Source organism: Lycium barbarum, chromosome 12 (genome assembly GCF_019175385.1).
Source record: "Lycium barbarum isolate Lr01 chromosome 12, ASM1917538v2, whole genome shotgun sequence".
Classification (NCBI taxonomy): Eukaryota; Viridiplantae; Streptophyta; class Magnoliopsida; order Solanales; family Solanaceae; genus Lycium; species Lycium barbarum.
This window is the reverse complement of record NC_083348.1, coordinates 86,263,209-86,282,944: the sequence shown is the minus strand read 5'-3', so window position 1 is coordinate 86,282,944 and position 19,736 is coordinate 86,263,209. Positions and strand designations below refer to the sequence as shown.

The window sequence follows — 19,736 nt, the reverse complement described above, 5'->3', positions numbered from 1 at the left end:
ACTTAAATGGATTTAACTTTTGTTCGAATAAACCATATGAAATTCTACTTTTGGGACTTGGATGCCAAACTCAGCCTCTGCATGAGAGCATGAACCTCGGGCCATTCTGATCCATGTTAGCCCTTATTCTCCACGGTGTGGCTGTTTCTTGATGATTTTACCTCATTAGCTAGTGCCAAAGTTGACACTATTTAGAGGTTCGAGCTTGTTAGCTCATTTACTTGATGCAAGCCACGTTAATTATTTACAAATAAGATGTACTAGTACCATTCTACTTGGCCTCGTGTATTTTACAAATTTGTAGCCACAAATACAGTTCTTTCCGCATCTTACTGGATTTGACGTATAAAGTTAAATAGTAAGTAATTCTTTAACCATCAATAAAGGTTCACCAATCGTTATAATCCCAAACCGGTAAGCATCAAGATTTAACCATTGTTGCTAGTTCTCCTGGAATTGACAAAACAGCAAACTGTGCAAATTTAACACATAGCAGGATGAGTGACCTTGTAGATCGATGCATAAAAGAGCTGTCACCAACTTGATCTGTGATAACACCTCACTTCTGCTTCCATGTTAGAAAAGTTTATCTACATTTGTTTCTCCCTATCTTGCAAACAATAGATAGGTGCCCACCCAATTTCCAAGGAAGACTCTGCGTCTGTAGATGAAAGAAAAGGAAGAGAATGATCTGTACAAGAAGGATGATCTGTACAAGAAGGCATTCGTGGTTCAAGACATAGAGCTAGTGATAAGAAAACGTGACGAATTCTAATCAGTTTAGAGAAATTTACTAGAAGAAGATGTCAAATGCGTATATTTACAGCAGCTCCAATAGTTTTAAGAATTTCAATTTGGTCTTTAGTACCACAACCTAGAAGAATGGAAGTACTTCCGCTAGACAACTCATGTAGGACCATCTCTGTCATCTATCAAATCCATACATCAGTCTTTGTTGTGAATAAAATGATGCAAGTACAGTGCCCATATCCAAGTAGTGGTTAACACACAAGAGATCATTTTGCTCACAAGGCATAATGTTGGCTCATCTAGTTCTCTGATCAATCAGGAAATTTATATGAACTGGTCCAGCATCAAAACTTCAGTGTTGTCTCCTGTAGACAAATACAGATACTCCGTATATTTTTTAACAAGTGATGACATGCTTTACATTCTCTTGTGTTGGGGCTGTTCTGGTCTTCAAGCCATCCATTTTTAATCTCTAAAGATTGCCATCTTGATATCATCTCATTAACATGAAAGATGACAATGTGCCCAAGGAATGATCACTTGATATTCTCAGTTGTTGAAATAGAATCTAGTAAAGCTGCATTTCCCCATCTAGCAAGGCCAATATTGTACTTATTTCCTCTGTGCGTGGATGCCACCTGTCTCCTGAAACAAACATATGGAATTCGGTTCCAACCTGAATCCAACTGCATCCAGGTCTCTTCCTAAGACCTTTTTTCTTCATCAAATCCCTCAGTTTTGAGACTTCATTCCATCTCCCAGTTGTTGCATATGCATTTGAAAGTGACACATAGTGTCCTGAATTATCTGGTTCCATCTTAATTAAGCAATTAGCTATATGTTCCTCGAGTTCTGTCTCTCTGAGTTCTCTACAAGCCACAAGCAGTGATTCCAAAACATTTGCATCAGGTTCGAAAGGCATACTCTGAATGAGCTGCATAGTTTCATCAAGATCACCGCACCTAGAGAGAAGAGTGATCATACAACCATAATGTTCCACACTTGGCTTCACATGATACACAGAGAGCATGTCATAAAGAACATCTAAGCCTTCTTTTACCAGTCCAGCATGACAACAAGAGGACAGCACATTGGTGAAGGTAATGCTGTCTGGTTCCACGCCTCCCTCGCGCAGACGTTGGAACAATGCAAGTGCTTCTACAACACAGCCATGTAAAGCATAACCAGATATCATAGCATTATACAAGGCCAGCTCCTTTTCCGGAATCAAATCAAAAATGCATTTTGCACAATTTAGACTTCCACATTTAGCATACATATCAACTAATGAAGTTGCCACAGGAAGAGATAATGGAATCTTTTGCCTTAAAATGTATCCATGAATGGCTCTTCCATCGTGCAGTGATGCTAGATTTGTAGACGCTGAGAGGGCAGCAACAATACTTGCACTATTTGGTCTATACCCTGCTTGAAGCAGTTGTTTAAAATATGTAAGTGCCTCACTGCTGTAACCATTTTGAGATAGGCCACTGATAAGAGTAGTATAAGTTACCGTGTTAGGGTCCAAACCAACAGTTTTCATTTGTGTAAAAATGTCTATGGCCTCATTTACCTGTCCATTTCTTAAGAATCCAAGAATTACAGAATTCCAAGATCTCGTATTTTGTGGTAAACCAAACAGCTGCATCTGGTAAAATAATCTTAATGACTCACCGCTCAAACCCACTTCTGCATAAGCAGCCAATAATGTATTCCACAAGACCAGATCTTTCTCCATTGTGTAGTCAAAAACCCGTTTTGCATCTGGGATTCTCTCACATTTGGCATACATATTTATAATACCACTTGCTACAACTATGTCATTCTCAAAATTGTTTCTGATACAAAAACAATGCGCTTCTCTGCCAAGTTTCAAATCCCTTAAATCTGCTGAAGCAGATAATATTGATGATAGTGTCACGGAGTCAAACCTAAAACCTTTTGATCTCATCAAACGAGACAAGTTGAGAGCCTTGTCAATCTGACCAGATTGTACATAACAAGACATTAACAAGTTCCATGTTACCACATCTTTCTCAATCAGCCGATCAAATATTACCTCAGCATCACTAACCAAACCAACTTTAGCATAAAAGTTTATAAGTGAGCTCCCTAAGATGTTATCCAAATCTAATCCACTCAAAATAGATATAGCATGACCTTGCTTACCTTCTTGTAGAGCACATAAATTGGCTGAAGCTGAAAGAAAACTCGACAGAGTTACACGAGTTGGTTCAATCGCTTCAGTTCTCATATCATAGAAGACTCCAATAGCTTCCTCATTGAATCCATTTTGCATATAACTCACAATTATTGAGTTCCACGTGACTACATTTCTTTCAACTATACAGTCAAAAACCTTTCTAGCATCATCCAAAACCCCACATTTTCCATACATATCAATAAGACTACTAGCCACAAATACACAACCTTCAAAACCTAATTTCAAGACATGCCCATGAACACATTTCCCAAGTTCAACAAAATTTAGAGCACCACAAGCTTTCAATACATTTGGGAGAACAAAATTGTCGCCTAATATCCCATTTTCTAGCATTTCAATGAATTTCCACAAAGCTTGTTTAGACATATTCATCCTGCAATGTAGTCCAATAATAGCAGCCCAAGAAAAAACACTCTGTTTTCTCAGTCTGCAAAACAAATGGTTGGAAACACTAAAAACATCACATTTTGCATAAAAAATCACAAGCTTTGTCTCAATGTACTCATTCTTGGCAAAGAAACCACCACATTTTGTAATCTTTGCATGAATTTGCTGACCCAATTGAAGGTCTCTCTCATAGACACAGCCTTGGAGGAGTTCACCATAGAACTCAGGTCCAACATACAGATTTTGGTACTCCATTTCCTTGAGAAAGTCCACAGCTTCTTGAAGTTTACCTTCTTTACATAAAGACCCAAGAACTTTGAAGTAGTAAGATTTATTGATGACAAGTTTTTCCTTTCTGCCATCTTCTTGGTTTGTTATGAAATGACTCTCTGGGAATTTCACAAATGATTTGGGTTTTAGTGTAAGAGTGTGAGGGTTTAAGGTGGGGTTAATTGGCAGTGAAGCCATGCATGTAGGTGTAGCTGCTTAATTGTGTATCATTTCAAGGAGAGCATAAATATGGATATGGTGTGATCATTTTGGCCATACAAACCACTTGGGGTGTTTGGTCATTTTAGCACTTACAAAAGGTAGTGCAAGTTTCATTTTTTTTTTTTTTCCCAGCCCGAGAAAATTTGAGAAACTGAGATATTTTGTCTTTATAATTTGAATACAAGGAAATGATCATTTCATATTATAAAACTAAAGTTGTGTTTGTAAAAATTTCATAAAACTAAAAACATTTTGTAAGTGACCTTCAAACTCACTTTTTCCCCGAAAAGAAATACAACAAATGATGAAATTAGTTAAGAGGGATCTTTGCAAAAATGAGCACATATACCTCTGTATACCTGAGCGACTCTAACATAACACAGAGACTATCTGTTATATTTTGTAGAGGGTCATTTAATCAATTCAACCCAAAAAAATCAGGTTGTTTTTCTTTTACTCTAATCTAATGATCTAATTACTTACAAAAACGTATGCAAAAAAAGAAAAGAAAAGAAAAGAAAAGGAGGAGTATGCATATAAATAAGTTGAAAAAACAAATGGAAGTATAAATACTTTACTTTCAGAGTCCCTTTTAATTTTCTTTTTACCTTTGGTGGCCCAATTCAAATTTAGGAAGAAGAAAAACCCAAAACCCCGCCCTCTTTCAGACAAAAGTAGAAGCCATGGAAACAGATGAAGTTGTTCCATTTCAACTTCAGTTCGACAAACCCATAGCTTCTCAGGTCCCACTAATCCCACCCACATGTATACTTGTAAACATTTTTGTATGATGATTAATCTTCTTCTATATTTGCAGATTAAAATAGCTGAATGGAACCCAGAAAAAGATTTACTTGCTATGGTTACTGATGACTCTAAGCTTCTTCTTCATCGTTTCAATTGGCAAAGGCTCTGGACTGTTACACCTGGTACCCCCTTTCTTTATCTTTATGCTACTTTTATTTTGTTTTTCCATTTTTCTATTTGTTAATTAAAGTTTTCAGTGTAGTTGGTAGGCAGGTTTGCTGACAACTCTACTTTTGGTTGTAAGCTAGGACTGCCAAACGGGTGGGTCGGATTGGATATGGGCGGGTCAAAATTGTGTTAAACAAAAACTGATAAAATATTTGACCTGCCCATTTAACACGGATTAAAAATGGGTTTACTGACGGATATCCATAATATATCAATGGTTTCAAGAATAGTTAGGTGAGAAGTGAGAACATAAACTAAAAGCTAAAATAACCTTAGACTTCTACAAAGCAAGAACCCATGAAAAATAACAAGCAAACATATGGGTATCGATAATATGGATATCCATTTTTTAGTGGATACTCCTCTGGTTCAAAATAAGTGTCCACTTAGCTTTTTCACACCCCTTATGAAAACACTAACTCCTAGAAAAAATAGGTATTTTGACTAAATTACACTTAGTTAATATGACTCTTGCCTCTTGATTATGTAAGTGGACACTTATTTGAACCAAAATCAAAAGGCTAAGTGGACACTTATTTTGAACCGGAGGGAGTAATATGGATAATATCCATGTCTGAGGCATTTTCAAATGGTCAGTTATCCAAGCCATGTTTAATGGGCCGGATTGGATGGTTACTTGTTCTTTTATTAACCATGTTGCCAGCCCTAGTTTTAGTAGTTTGGCTGATGTATTAGTTGAAATTCATGCAAACTGACCCAGTAAAAGGAATTTTTAGTAATACAACATCGATTTAGCTGGATTTGGCGAAGACACTGCATATTAAATATTGTGAGATGTTTCTATAGGTATTTGATGGTTTGGTTGTTAGGACAATTTTTGTGTGCGGGCAGAAAGACTATGATTTGCTGTATTCCTGATAGGAGGGGAAAAGATATTAAGTTTGCCATGTTTAATCTCAAAATTGATCCTATTCCATGTTCAATTTGGCATGCTTGGTCCTTTTCCAGTGTCAAAGGTGTTAAGTTACAACATTGATCTCCTATCTTAAATAGACTCATGGAATTTTATCTATTAGGAAAGAACATAACATCCGTATGTTGGCGTCCTGATGGGAAAGCAATTGCAGTTGGGCTTGAAGATGGGACAATTTCCCTGCATGATGTAGAAGTGAGTTTGATGATATAAAGGATGCTTTTCTTAGTGCAGATATTTGTTAGTTTAAGTACTTCATGAATCTGTTTAATCAAAATATGGTAGCTGCAGGATCGAAGATATTTAACATTAGATGATCCTTATATCTATATTGGATTATTTTATTTCTTGATTGTAAAAACAAAGAAGAAATAAGTTATGCCATGAGGTAGCAAATAACTATTTGAAAATAAATCACTTGATAAGATAAGTTCATCCAATTGTTTTCAATCTTCTCTAGCTCATTTTAAGTTGTTGCCAATTTCCATATGCTTCCATTAAACATATCTTATAAGATATTGCATCTTGCAAGGATGTGACAGAACTTCTTTGAGGATCTTATTTATGTAAGCTCAAAGTTTTGCATTTTGTCAAAATGAATACTCCTACAATATTAGAGAGCCTTAATCTGCTTTGTTTATTTAGTTGCAAATTAGAGAAAACAAACCATTATGTTTACACCGAATAATTTGCTAAATAACATTATTTTTCAAGGGCTTGGTTAATTTCATCAGGATTAGGTTGAGTGAGAAGAATTTCATTTCGTTGACTTGAGCCTTTAAGTTAAGATTTGCCCCTTTCAATCAGATATTGTTGGTTCATTCTCTTCTGTTTTCTCATTGGACTCTTTCCGTGCAGAATGGGAAGCTGTTGAGAAGCATAAAGTCCCACTCGGCTGATGTTGTGTGTCTCCATTGGGAGGAGGACGGGAAAAAGGTTTTACTTTTTTTTTTTTTTTTTTTTTTTTTTTCAAACTTTTGACAGACTGCTTTTCCGTGGTTAATGGTAGTGTCAATCTTGATGCGGTTGTTATTTATTATGCAAGGATTAAACGTCAGCCAGTTGGGGTCTGACTTTATTTGGGCTTTCGTTTGTGAACTTAGCTGCTTTATTTCGGTCGCATTGAGTAAAGGAAAATAGTTCCTTATTCGAAAGTATATCAAAATTAAAAGGCAAAGTGCCCTCTCATTCTCGTGTTAACAAAGTCCTTACCTACCACAGCAGCCATTAACATCGATCTATTTTACCCAAAAAAAAAAAGCCATTTAGCATCCACAAGCAGATTTGGTTTATTCTCCATGGTGAAGCTATTTTTGATTTCTTTTCATCTCATCTTAACTTAATAAGCTTAAAGAATTGTTAAGTTTTCTTGCTGAATTGAATTTCCCTAAGTATTATCTCTAGTTCCACTGTTCCAGGATCAGATGAATTGTCTCAGACTGTCAGTGTGCAGTATTTTGCTGTTGGGGAACTGCATGTCTTGATTTTTGTTATCTCTGTTGAGACAATGTACTGGACCGAAAGCTTGAAAAATGTCATAGTAAACTTTACGGCGTCTACAAGGGCCAATGGCCCAAAAAATATACCAGAGCTGCTATGCAGATTTGATATTAAGATGACTTGCAGAGTTACTGCCTTTTTGTAGAACCTGAAACTTTATGCTATGGTACTTATTAGTTCGGAGGGCTTCCACATATATTTTAGTGCATCTCTTTATGTGCCTTCTTAAATCTTGGTATCTTTGTTTCACTTCTCCTTGTCTTGTAATTCTATCTCTTTGAATTTAGGACAAGAACAGTAATGCCTCCAGTTATGAAGATCGAACTTCACGGTTCTTTCCTCCTCCCCCTAGAGTTCCTAAGATGCCTGGACTTGTACCTGGGGATAGTGGCTTCATGGATGATGGAGAAGATTCTTTCCAGGAGCTATCAAAATCTTCACATCAAAGATATAATATTTTATGTAGCGGGGACAAGGATGGAAGTATCTGCTTCAATATCTTTGGCATATTTCCAATAGGGACAGTTGTAAGTTTTTTGTCATCATTGGGAAGGTTATGGTGGTTTTATCCAGAGCTTATATCTGTTTTTATTTCACCTGGCTTTTGACCAATTGTGTGATACTTTCTTTCTTTCTTCTATGTGGATTATTTGGACTTGCTCACTAGAATATACACAACCTTGTCGTCTCCAGTTCACTTTCAAGCAGCAACGTTGCTAGCCGACTTCTGAATGCTTCCATTTGTAAGGTATTGTTTCGTTTGTTGTCAACGGTGTTATGATCTCTTAGTAATCCAAAGGTTGAAGCATTTATGTCTTGTTCAATGACACTTCTTGTTGTGTCCTGGTTATTCACATTGATATTTTATTTTAGTTTCCATTCAAATAATTTTATTGGAATTGATACCGGGAAGAAGCACGGTCACTATAGTAACAGAACAGTCTCAAACACCACAAAACAATAGTAAATAGTGATAGTAATTTAAAAAGAAAAATAGTGATAGTGATAAAAGATGCTTATGCACAACCAGCTTTGGTTGATCAAAATTTGACAGTGTTAACACATTCCAAAAAATGATGACGGCTTTAGCAATTAGGAATTAGCACTTTGGATGTGACTTGTGAAGGGAATTATTTGCGCATAATGTGCCAATTTCATGCCTAGACCCTATTCATTGTTCTCACTATGCATATTCGTGGAATACATATTCAAAAAGGAGAACTACCACTTCTTATGTCTAATAATTCTTGAAATTGCAGTGCTAGAAAACGTTCTTAGCCCACTGTCTTATAACCGACTTGGTGAGGGTAAGACTTAGTAGTAGAACTTAAGCTAACTGATGGGGAATGCTACTTTAGGTCTATCGTTCAAGAAAACTACTGATAATAATGCTGATGATAAATTCCTGGTTGAATCAATATTGAGATAAGCACAAAGTGATTCTCTAAAGAGAAGTTAGTAAAAATGGTCGGAAACAGGGGCGGACCCAACGTGTTGGGTGGGGGGACACGTGCCCCCCAACTTCGAAAAAAACCCTATATATATATATATACACACCTTAAAAAATTAAGATATATTTTAAAAGGACCCCTCAAACATAATTGCAAAAGTAGTTCGGTTGGTAGGAGTGCCCCTGAGTGCTCATTGGTCACCACCCTAGATCAAATCTCGGCTCCAACACAATTTTTATCCCTCAGTCGTCATTAAAAATTTTGTTGCCGTGTATGTTAAGATAATGGTGCCCCCGCCGTCTAAAAATCCTGGGTCCGCCTTTGGTCGGAAATAAACCGAGAACAGGCTATGTGGTAGCGTCACCTTGAACTTTGTTATTAACTATTCCGAGCTTAGCAGAGAAGTATGTCTGATTCTTAACTTTCTTCCCTGATATTGTTATTGTTGAAAGGGAAATTATTTCAGAGGGCTGAGTTATTTTCTCAATCGGTTAAAAACATTTTGTGTTTTCTTCTGATGTCATTGAAGGTGGCCTTGTCTAAAGATCTTTGCCATTTAGTAGTTTTGTGCAATGGGGAGCTGATCACTGACGAGGTTGATCAAGGTGAAGGACATCATGGGTTACTTGGCTATCACTGCTTAGTCCTCAATACTACAATATTTTCCAAAAGGTAGTTGTAAAGCGAAACTTTATGAGTTTTCATCTCCTGTTTTAAGATGTGAAAATACTCTATTTTGCAGCAACCAGCAAATGTTGATTCTGAGACAATTGTCATCATGTCATAGATGATGACAATTGAAATAATTTGACTTTTACTTGCATTGGATTTATGCGGAAATTAAAAAAAGGAACTTGAATATTGGAATAAAATGCTGTCAAATTTTGTTTTATGCATTAAAAGAACCAAAATGGAAATTTGACAGGGTAGAATGTATCATATCTGTGACACATTGTGTTTTTGTAGGTACTGGGTGATTTTCCACCATTAGCAGTTTGACAATACTGAATTGAGAGTAGGGGTCATTAATTTGTACAAGGAGCATAGGCGGCTGGTTCGGTGAGAACTGGGAATAGGCAGAAAGAGTAGTCTGACTGAAAAAATAAAAATAAAAGAGAGATTAGGCAGAAAAGTAAAGGCAATTTAGAAAGAGAGAGAGAGAGAGAGAGAGCCTTGAGCTAAATAGTCTTGATAGCTATGACCCATGAAGTTGAGGGTGTATATATATAGAAGTTGGTTGACTGGAGGGACGCTACTTGGAAGAAGAGTAACATTCTCCAGAAAGAATGGGCCTGGCTACAGCAGTTAGAATTTGTTTTTCTTTCAGTGTGTCATAGAGGCTCCACAGATGTTAGTTGGATGTGTCTTCTGGATATTAGTATGGGTACTCATATGGCATTTGTGAATGAAACTTGAATTTATGTTGAGGCCAAAGAGAGCCAAGTATTTTGTTTTGATTAGCTTGATATGATTTAAGAATAGAAATCTTTAAAGAATCTCTAATTAAAGAAGAAATCATATAAGCAATTGATGTAGAATTCCCTGTCTTTAGAGAAAAAAGCAAGAGAAACAAGAGAATTTGTATAAGAGTAATATATAGTTATCGTATGTATTGGGTATTGGTTGGAAATAGTATGTCATTGGTTCGCTCGGTGGAAGTTGAAGGCATCTGATGCCGGTCATGTGTGCGTCCATTTGAGGCGCGACTTGTTGGGACAATGTTGATAGTCCTTAAAGCATTATTACTTTCCATGGGACTTGGCTATATTTGACGCATAGAAAGGACCTTTCTACACGGAGTTACAGTATCCAGACATGCTTGAGGCTTATGAGTCTCTGTCAAGAGGAAGCGCTGTGGATTTCATGGGCTACTTTGACATGGCATAGGATTTAAACTTTTTAGTGGTCGAACATACCTACACACTCTCTCTGTTAAGTAGATCTTGATAGGGTGTGTAGGGCCTGCAAGGACATGCCTCAATTTTATGACTCCTGGCTCCCAGCAGAGTAGTTTATACAAGTATAGTAATACAAAGACAGCAGAATGTATCCTAGTTTTTGGTTCGCCATAATGGACCTTCTCCGACATTTTTGCTCACAGTATTGCTCCAAAAACTTCCTGGATTTCCTGCATTGTGGGATTGAGTGCCTTATAACTTATTTGCTCTCACTGAGTGGTGTAGCCCTTGTTGGATCAGAGGGCTTAGTTCCTTCAGGTGGGGGCTCTTAAGGGGATTTTGGTGGAGGACTTTCTATGGAGCCACTCCTTTTTACATTAAGATGAAGGTGTCCTTTTGGTGGAGCCAGTCGCATAAATAAATATCAAATGGCCGAATCATGACCTTATTTAGCAGAGGATGTTGGAAGGGTTGGGCGAAGCACTTGGTGTGGAGCTCTCGTGTGTGCCATGAAGGTGACAAGGTGTGCACAGTTATCAGGCGGGTTCAGACTTAGCACCTGCATAACTCCTTATTACTGTAATACAATTTGTATTTGACCATTTACAATAGTGGCAATATATGTTTTCATGCTAACCAAAGATTCCGACTATCATACTTGGATTCTGGCGTGGTATATGATTTTGCCCTTAAACGAACTGCTTGAATTATGTTTTGTTGATATGGTTTTTATTTGGCATGTATCTTAACTGCTGTAACCAACCAACTCCAGGAAAACTGAACTTCACCAGGTTGCCCAACAGGCTTCCAACATTGAAGATCTGAGTGAAGTCATCCGGACATCACTATCAGTCATGTCTAAAATATGGTCTGATGCTATGCACACATTTCACGAGAAGTTCAACAGTGTATCCACATTGATAGTGGACCATGGTAATGCTCAAAATCCAAAACTCAACCTTAATGATTTCCTTCTCTTCTTTGTTGATGTTAAAAATTTGTTTTCTATTTCCACATAGGACTTGATTCTACTCCCCAGGATGAGTTTCTAAGCCTTTTAGGTGGCGCCAGGGCCAGTCCTCCACTTCATCAGTTTTTAGAAAATTCTCTTGGTGAGGCGGTATGACCTCTTCCACAGGAACATTTAAATAAGGAGAGGAATTACTGGCTCAATTTTTTAAATTTATTTAACTACTGTTGCCAGGGTCTCAAGCGGGTAGCAAAGACAGTTAATGGTGCGGGGAAAGAGCTTCAGTTAATTGTTCTTGATCATCTACAGGTGCCCTTAAATTTTTTCTGTTTTAAATTTGTAAAACGAAGATAATTATTTTCTTGGTGCCAGAACTGCACAAAATTGCATTTATCCTAAGATAAGTCTGTCTCAGATTCTATAATATTTCATAGAATAATTTTCAGATGATACCCACGGCCCACGCTAAAACTGCCTCGGAGTAGCATAGAGTATCTGTGACGCCCCAGCTTAGGAGGAAATTCCCACATCGGCAAAACACAAGAGAGATGTTGGGTATATAAGTAAGCAAGCCTTAGATCCTAGTGACGCATTTTAAAGCCGTGCGGGCCTAAGCCGAAAGCAGATAATATCACTAGCGGGCTGGGTCGTTACAAATGGTATCAGAGTCACTCTTATGTCAACCTTGTCGATGGTGGGTCCCAGTTCAACTGAGTTTAGGCAAATCCCAGGTAGGCGAGGCAAACCTCAGTGCTGAGTCTAGGCAAATCCCATACGGTGGGGCAAACCTTAGCTAGGACGCTGAGTCCATAAGGGGGGTGTATGTGACGCCCCAGCTTAGGAGGAAAGCCTCACATTGGCACATCGGCAAAATACAAGAGAGATGTTGGGTATATAAGTAAGCAGGCCTTAGCTCCTAGTGACGCGTTTTAAAGCCATGCAGGCCTAGACCCAAAGCGGACAATATCACTAGCGGGCTGGGTCGTTACAGTATCACAGTTTAACCAACTCTTATTGGCCTAGTAGATGTTTGATTGCCTTTTTTTCTGCTTGGGAAGCAGCTCAAAATCTGAATGCAGTACTGTTTTTATAGTTGACTTTTTCTTTAAAAGAAAATCTGGTTTTGTCTGCTTGTTGGAGTTAAAGGTTAACCATGGTGTAGTTATCTGATGTGCTTCTCTTTACTTTATCAAAGAATAAAAAATGTTGTGCTTGTCTCTTGATGAGTCTAAGAAAAGATTGCGATTATTAGTTGATTTTAGTGGGTAAAGTATAAAATGGTAACTAGTTGTGTAAGGAGATGAGGCTCTTTTGCTCTTGTTCTTTTTCGACGCACTGATTCTACTTATATTTAGGCAAGTTTCTATAACTGCTGTGAAGAAAATACGGCTTGTGACCCAATTGTTAATAAAATTATTTACCTTATCAAAAAACAAAATGGAAAACTATCTCCATTTACTCAACGTAGTCATTAATGGTGGTTGGTGATAATATTGAAATATCAATTAAGTAATCCTGCTTTCTGTAAGTTATACTATTTACTTTTGTCAATTTCCTTGATGCTTTGAGAACTTAGCTCCTGTTTCCAGCCTGCTGCAGAAATTATTGGATTCAGAATTGGAGAACTGAGAGGGCTTTCAAAATGGCGTGCACGCTATAAAGGTATTGGCTTGGATGAGAAGTTGATGGATAATGCTACAGAAAGGGCTGGCATGTTACTCGTACAGGTGGAACGTTTTATGAGGGTTTTAGCTTCTGTTGTCCAGCAGGTAAAAAATCTATTTGTGTACTACTACTCGTCGTACTATTTCTTGAGTAGGAGCGTGCTTGTTATATATATTTAGTCCTATATCTCTTGTGGTTAAATCAGTTCTGATTTATTCTGCCAATAAGGGGACTGTAATATGATTTCTGAGTTTGTTTTTCAAGATATAGAGGAGGAAATGTTTTCTTTTTAACATGAAATGTTTGTTACTTTGTCTGAAAAGGGAAAATCGCATAAGTATGAAAAACTTACCACTTACCTACCAATTCTCAAAAAAAAAAAAAAAAAAAAAAAAGGTGTGAAAAACTTAAATGCTAGAATTGTGTTATTCTATATTTTCCTGATATAGATTTCAGTCCTAATGATCTTGTTCTACATAAAATTTGCACGATACCATATTGACAGAGCAAGGCTTTCTTTTGACCTTCTTCATAAGTAATGCTATATATTATAAAGTAGATCTCGATTGTCAAAACAGCCTTCTTTTATGTAGCTATATAGTTCTTTCTATGTTAGTGGCACGTGGAGTTAGAACACTATATAAACATAAGTGACAAAATTGAGGACATCTCAATGCTTTGCTGATGTTTGTTCTCTTCTTGAAGCTTTACTTTTCTAAATTTGTAGTCAATTTTTCCATCTTCTGATTATTATAATGGTTCTAATTAGTCTTGTTCTCAGTTTTCAAATTTCTTCAGCTGGCTTCTGAAATCTGTGAAGATTCTAATGGCTGAACCAAGTGATCAGCTACCTTTTAATAGGTTTAACTTTCACTTCTTACTTGTTTCCACCATTTATCAATTTTATATCAACTTATAAATGGTATCACTTGGTTTTAATGTTGAATGTTCTTCCCTGTGCTTTGTTTTGACAGTGAACTTGTTATTATATTCTTGAAGTTCCTGTATGATCAAGATCCTGTAAAGCAGTTACTGGAGCTTTCTGAGGCAGATAGGAGTGTTGAAGTAGACTTGTAAGTAGTACTTCATAAAAAATAAGTTTGTGTATGAGATAAGTTATTATGTTTTATTCTCAACTATGGTTATGTTTTATTTTAAGGTTTGACCTTTATTTAAGTTAGTAACAGTAGAAGAAACACTTTCCTATGTTCATTGCCTCTTTCCATTTCTCTTTTGCTTGCCCATGGGGGCTGAGGAAAAACTAGAGCCTCACTGCAAATTTTTTCGTTTGTCCTAAGGCGGAGTTACTCATTACTATAAATATATATTTTGGCTCCTTTTCCATTATTATTGACCAAAAAGTTGGGTTGAATTAAGGCACTTGGAAAAGGAATGACAGTTATGTCTTTTCTATGAGAAGTGGGAGAGCCTGGAAAGAGAAGTCAGGCGACTGAAGAACTTTCAGAATTGTATAGATGCCACAGATTGGACCAAGACATTCTTAAATAACATTGACTACTGAAAGTTCTTGAACTGGACTAAATATAAAGAAAATTTTCCAATTATTGAATGTCTGAAAACGTGTTCTTTTTTATTTGTTTTGTTTTATTTTGCAACTAATCAATCCAAAATGGTACATACTTGGTTTCTCTACTACTATGTTGATAACTTGAAAGTTCCATGATAAGTTTGATGCAGCTGTAAAGTTCCTGCTAACCTAATATGATGAAAAAGTCAATGGAGCATGTTGGAATAACCAGGATCCAACAAGCTTAGAAATGTCAATAATCTGAAGCATCAAAAGTCAGAATTTGATTAGGCATAGGATTTTGCTGTCCCGAATTTCATGTCAAATTATTCCAGTACTCCAAACTCTTGTTCTTTTGGGATTCATTTGAAGATCATTGCTTGTTAATTCACAATGTTAACTTTCTTTTTTTGCCTGTGGATAATTTGGAAATTATTATGGTTATCAAAAAAATTGGAAACTATTATACTCTTTTGAACTCACTCCAGAATCAGAATAAACTAGTTTCATCTACTTGTGTTTCACTTTTGTTTTTTGTGCTGAGCCCTGTTCTGCTCTTGTATAAATGTTGTAATTCTAAAAGTTATGTTCTTTGTGAATTAGGGAAACGATGCAAAGAATTAAACAACTAGCACATTTTGGAGGGTTTTCAGATCTAGAATATTTGAAAAGGACGCTTTCACAAGAATTTCAACAAATGGAGGCATGGTACACCTTTTTATTTTTTTCGCTCCTGGATTTGTGCATAATATTTGTTAGAATCTTTCCTGCGGTGTAGTGATTGCTGTTAAATATCCCAACTGCACGTGGGGCTTTGCCCATGTTTGTTTATTTATTTGTTACTTTTTCCTGATCAAATATTGGCTATATGAGCATGCGGTGGATATTGATTAGCTGAATTTATTGATACTTTTACAGTGCCAACAGACCAAAAAATTGGGAAAGAATTAGTGGATGCAGAGTGTGTATACATCCCAGATCATGTTTTATTTGTTGCTGCATTCTTAATAGTCGCTTGCTGTCTGGTATCTCTGTGTTTGGATATCATGTGCCTAACTGTTGGTCCAGACACATGGGAATTCAACTTTGTCCAGCTTAATTACAGCTTATTGGCGTTTTATTAATGTAGAGTGCCCACTGCCCAGCATGGGCCTTTATCTCTGTGTTTGGACATCATATGTCCAACTGTTGATCCAAACAAGGGGGAGGTCCATTTCTGTCTAAGCTTAATTATTGCTTATTGGTGATTTATTAGTAATGCCCACTGCCCAGCATGGAGCTTTAATGGTTGAATGCAACAATACCAGAACAAAGATACAAAATTCATCTCCATTTAATGCAGAATAAAAGGTCAACTTTTTATTACTTCACTAGTTTATCTTCCTTAAATTGGAGATTTCATTGAGGATCTAGAAATAGTATTTTCAGTTAGAGGCCATTAAAAGTAAAGATGTGTATTTCCTTTCTTTCTGCCATTTAAAGGAGAATATAATGATTCTCTCTAATGAGATGCATTTTGTAGATGTTATAGGAACCTTGTGAACCAAAGGAATAGGAGACTGATCTATAGCATTTTGTAATTACTTTGGACTGCATTAACTTGGTGCAGTTTTTTCCTGGATATATAAAACAGTTGTTACCTTCTCAAAAAGAAAAAAAAATAATGAGATGCATTTTTGGTTGAATACCTTCGCTTTCCATTGATTGTAACTGTAATATCACATTAGTCAACATTTTATGACTAAACTTCTGAAAGCTTAACATGACCTCTTGAAGGCATTTCCTTTTTGTCAGACTAAACGAAACACTCAAATTTTGTGGTATATCTTTATCTATGGTTCAAATGGTTAATCTGATAGCTGAATTGCAGTTTCAAAGATGCTTTCGAGATGCCATTTTCTACTATTTCGGAAAAGTTACTTTGTGAGGATCTGCTGCCACTTTTTCCTATTGCATCTTCTTCAAAACTAAAGCCTCACATGGTTCCTGCATCAGTATCCTACTATGAGGTACTTGTAGTATCAATTTATATGAATAACCTTGTCGAGTAATAAGCCACTTCCGTTTGGTCTTCCTAAGATTCTTACTTTTCTTTCCTTTTATTGGTTATTCCTTTTCTCTATTTGATATTATTAGGTTAATTGGTATTACAACAACAACAACAACAAGCCCAGTGTAATCCCACCATGTGGGGTCTGGGGAGGGTAGAGTGTACGCAGACCTAACCCCCACCTTGAAAGGTAGGGCGGCTGTTTCCGAAAGACCCTCGGCTCAAGAGAGGAGAACAAGAGAGGAAAAACAAGACAAAAGGTTAGATAGGACCAAGCATATCGAAAACAATAAGAAAGCAAAGAATAACAAAAGCTAAAAAGTCATGGTAGAACAGTTCGGAAAGAAAGGAGCATTAACTACTATAGATAACTCAGATAACCAAAGTACAACAGCCCAACAAATATAAGCGCAAAAATCAAATGGCAATAAACAAATGAGCAAAACTACAACTACTATGGTGAAAGGATTAGCCACCTAGCCTTCTATCCTAATCTGAGTCCTCTACAACCTCCTATCTAAGGTCATGTCCTCGGTGAGCTGAAACTGTGCCATATCCTGTCTAATCACCTCTCCCCAATACTTCTTCGGCCTCCCTTTGCCTCTCCTGAAACCGTCCATAGCCAACCTCTCACACCTCCGCACTGGTTAATTGGTATTAAAAACAAAATTTTCAAACAAAAAATAACCAACTCGAAGGGGAGAGTTATGAACATATGATTTGTTCTCAGCGCGTGTATAATAATGAATCATGAAAAAATTGGTGGAGCTTCAAAAAGACTTCATCAAGATTTGGATATGTAGGAGTACAAAAAGACCAAAACTACGATGACAAAATTATGATAATCATTGTCTCGATTCTCGATAAAATTTTCTGAAAGCTTAAATCTTTCTGTAGCTGTAACTGAACATTCGACGTGTATTAGTTATACCTGATTATTCTTGGAGCTGTCGAGAGTTAGTAATCTCTCATGGATGAGAGAAAACCTTATGTTCCCTTTTTATTTGTCAGGACATGTTGCATGATGCTTCTGAGAGTGAAATACATCAACAGACGCTCACTGGCTACATATCCTTCAAATTACCAGATGATTCTTTTCCAGTCACAAACTGCATAGGTATTGTCAGGGGCCTTACACGTGATTTGGTTAAAGTGGATAGCAATCCAGTAGAAGCAGCCCTTTTATGTATTCCTGATGGATATCACTGTATTGATCTCTCACTTTATAAAGTAAGTGGAAAATTCTCACCTGCTATTAATTTTCTGTAACCTACATGTTTTCCTACCTCTTTAACTGCCATATGAAATGTCATCATTCAAAGCAGGAGGGTCAAATCGTTTTACTATTAAACGAAACTGCAACCACTTCTGAGAGCTCTGGAAATGCTTACATGATGATTCTACAAGCTGGTGAACTCCCATTTGTATCTCTTTCAAGATCCAACGCTCTCAATTCTTGGAAGCTTCACGAACTTCAGGTATATGACATCATTACTCTAAATATAACTTTTACCATTTAAAAATAAATAAAATTCTACCAGTAAATATTTTGCATAAATTTCTCTTGGACATTCTATATCCTATGGCATGCATTCAGCATTCTAGTTTGTGATGTGGCTGGATTGTTTTTGCTCAGTTTGCACCATTGCATCACTGAATTTGGAATAGCTAAAGGCATATATTTACATGCTACATGGTTTGTTAATCCGGACATCAGAAACTTACTGCTCTAGTGCTTTTCCCCTGATTTCATCTTGGCTTCAACAAGATGATCAACTTTCTTAGATGCCTTATTTTTTGTCATTGATACTCATGTTGATTTTTAATCTGCATGATAATCTAGGATTCTGCTATATACCTGCAACTGGAGAGTGAAAAGGTTCGAAGCATTCCTCATTCTGTGGTTCCTCCCCTGGCAGTCAGCGGTGAGTGGCTATCTTTGTACTATTCAGCTTCCAACTGTTGTTAGTGTCTATATGAAGTCCCCATAGAGGCTAACAAATTCATGAGAACTAGCCAAGAAAATTCTGGGTTTAAAGTGATCAATTGCTTCATACCAAAAATGAATACATCTGAATATCTTTGGTCCGTCTCATTTGAATGCTATAGCACCTATTTCTTAGTAAACTGGAACTTCACTTTCAAGCTATGCTAGGCTAATGGTATTTAGAGAATCTTTATATATTACCCCCATGACAGCAAAGTTTAGGATATTATCTTCTAAGTACTAGGTAAATGGAAGTATAGATCCCCTGTGAATTGCAAATGTACTTGAAAACTAGAATCCGATCATGACAGATGGAATTTCATCAAGATCCATATGATTTTATCGTTAACAATTCTCAAGTAATTGGGATGGCAATTGCTAGACACTTATTTGTTTGATATAAAAAATTCCCTGGTGTTAGCTAATAACCACAACCAAACAGTGGACAAATTTACTCCTAAATTTAATACTGGAATACCCTCCTAATCGCTATAACCAAACAACCCCTTTGCTCATTGTGAATTTGGTTTGGATATCCCAGCAAGTGATTTGACGTTTTCAATATGATCTTCTTTATCAGCATCAAGAGGAGTTGCTTGTGTTTTTGCTGCAAGAAAGCGTGCCTTGGTTTACATTTTGGATGAAGATGAAGATGAAGTTTCTGATACAGACTGACAGTACCTTGCTGCTTACTGGGTCTTTTGCTCCATCTATTCATTTTGGTCAGATAAGGCAGTGTCTTTTTCACTTAATTGTAGATTCTCTGTACATTTCTACTTAACATTAATTAGTTGGATGATGTAAAAGCTGAAGGATTAACAATTCTACTTCATATTAGAAAATGGCAATATATTTAATTTGAACTAAGATTTCTCCATAATCCATTTAACGTAGCACAACATTAAACTCTCATGTGACAATAATC

The 19,736-nt window shown here is 36.7% G+C and overlaps 2 protein-coding genes across 2 annotated transcripts; one reads left to right on the top strand and one right to left on the bottom strand.

Moving 5' to 3' along the window:
* Window positions 1-240: 240 nt before the first annotated feature.
* Window positions 241-4,034, bottom strand: LOC132621549 (pentatricopeptide repeat-containing protein At5g55740, chloroplastic). Its single transcript, XM_060335869.1, has one exon. It carries the CDS (start codon window positions 3,827-3,829, stop codon window positions 1,319-1,321), a length of 2,511 nt encoding a protein of 836 aa, XP_060191852.1. The 5' UTR covers window positions 3,830-4,034; the 3' UTR covers window positions 241-1,318.
* Window positions 4,035-4,434: 400 nt separating this feature from the next.
* Window positions 4,435-19,678, top strand: LOC132621550 (anaphase-promoting complex subunit 4). Its single transcript, XM_060335870.1, has 19 exons — window positions 4,435-4,596; window positions 4,671-4,782; window positions 5,866-5,957; window positions 6,621-6,698; window positions 7,550-7,789; window positions 7,930-8,010; window positions 9,243-9,385; window positions 11,384-11,544; window positions 11,631-11,731; window positions 11,816-11,890; window positions 13,171-13,350; window positions 14,028-14,107; window positions 14,221-14,319; window positions 15,378-15,482; window positions 16,645-16,783; window positions 17,836-18,054; window positions 18,150-18,302; window positions 18,668-18,749; window positions 19,392-19,678. The coding sequence occupies exons 1-19, from the start codon at window positions 4,537-4,539 to the stop codon at window positions 19,484-19,486; spliced, it is 2,295 nt and encodes a 764-aa protein (XP_060191853.1). The 5' UTR covers window positions 4,435-4,536; the 3' UTR covers window positions 19,487-19,678.
* The last annotated feature ends 58 nt before the right edge of the window (window positions 19,679-19,736 follow it).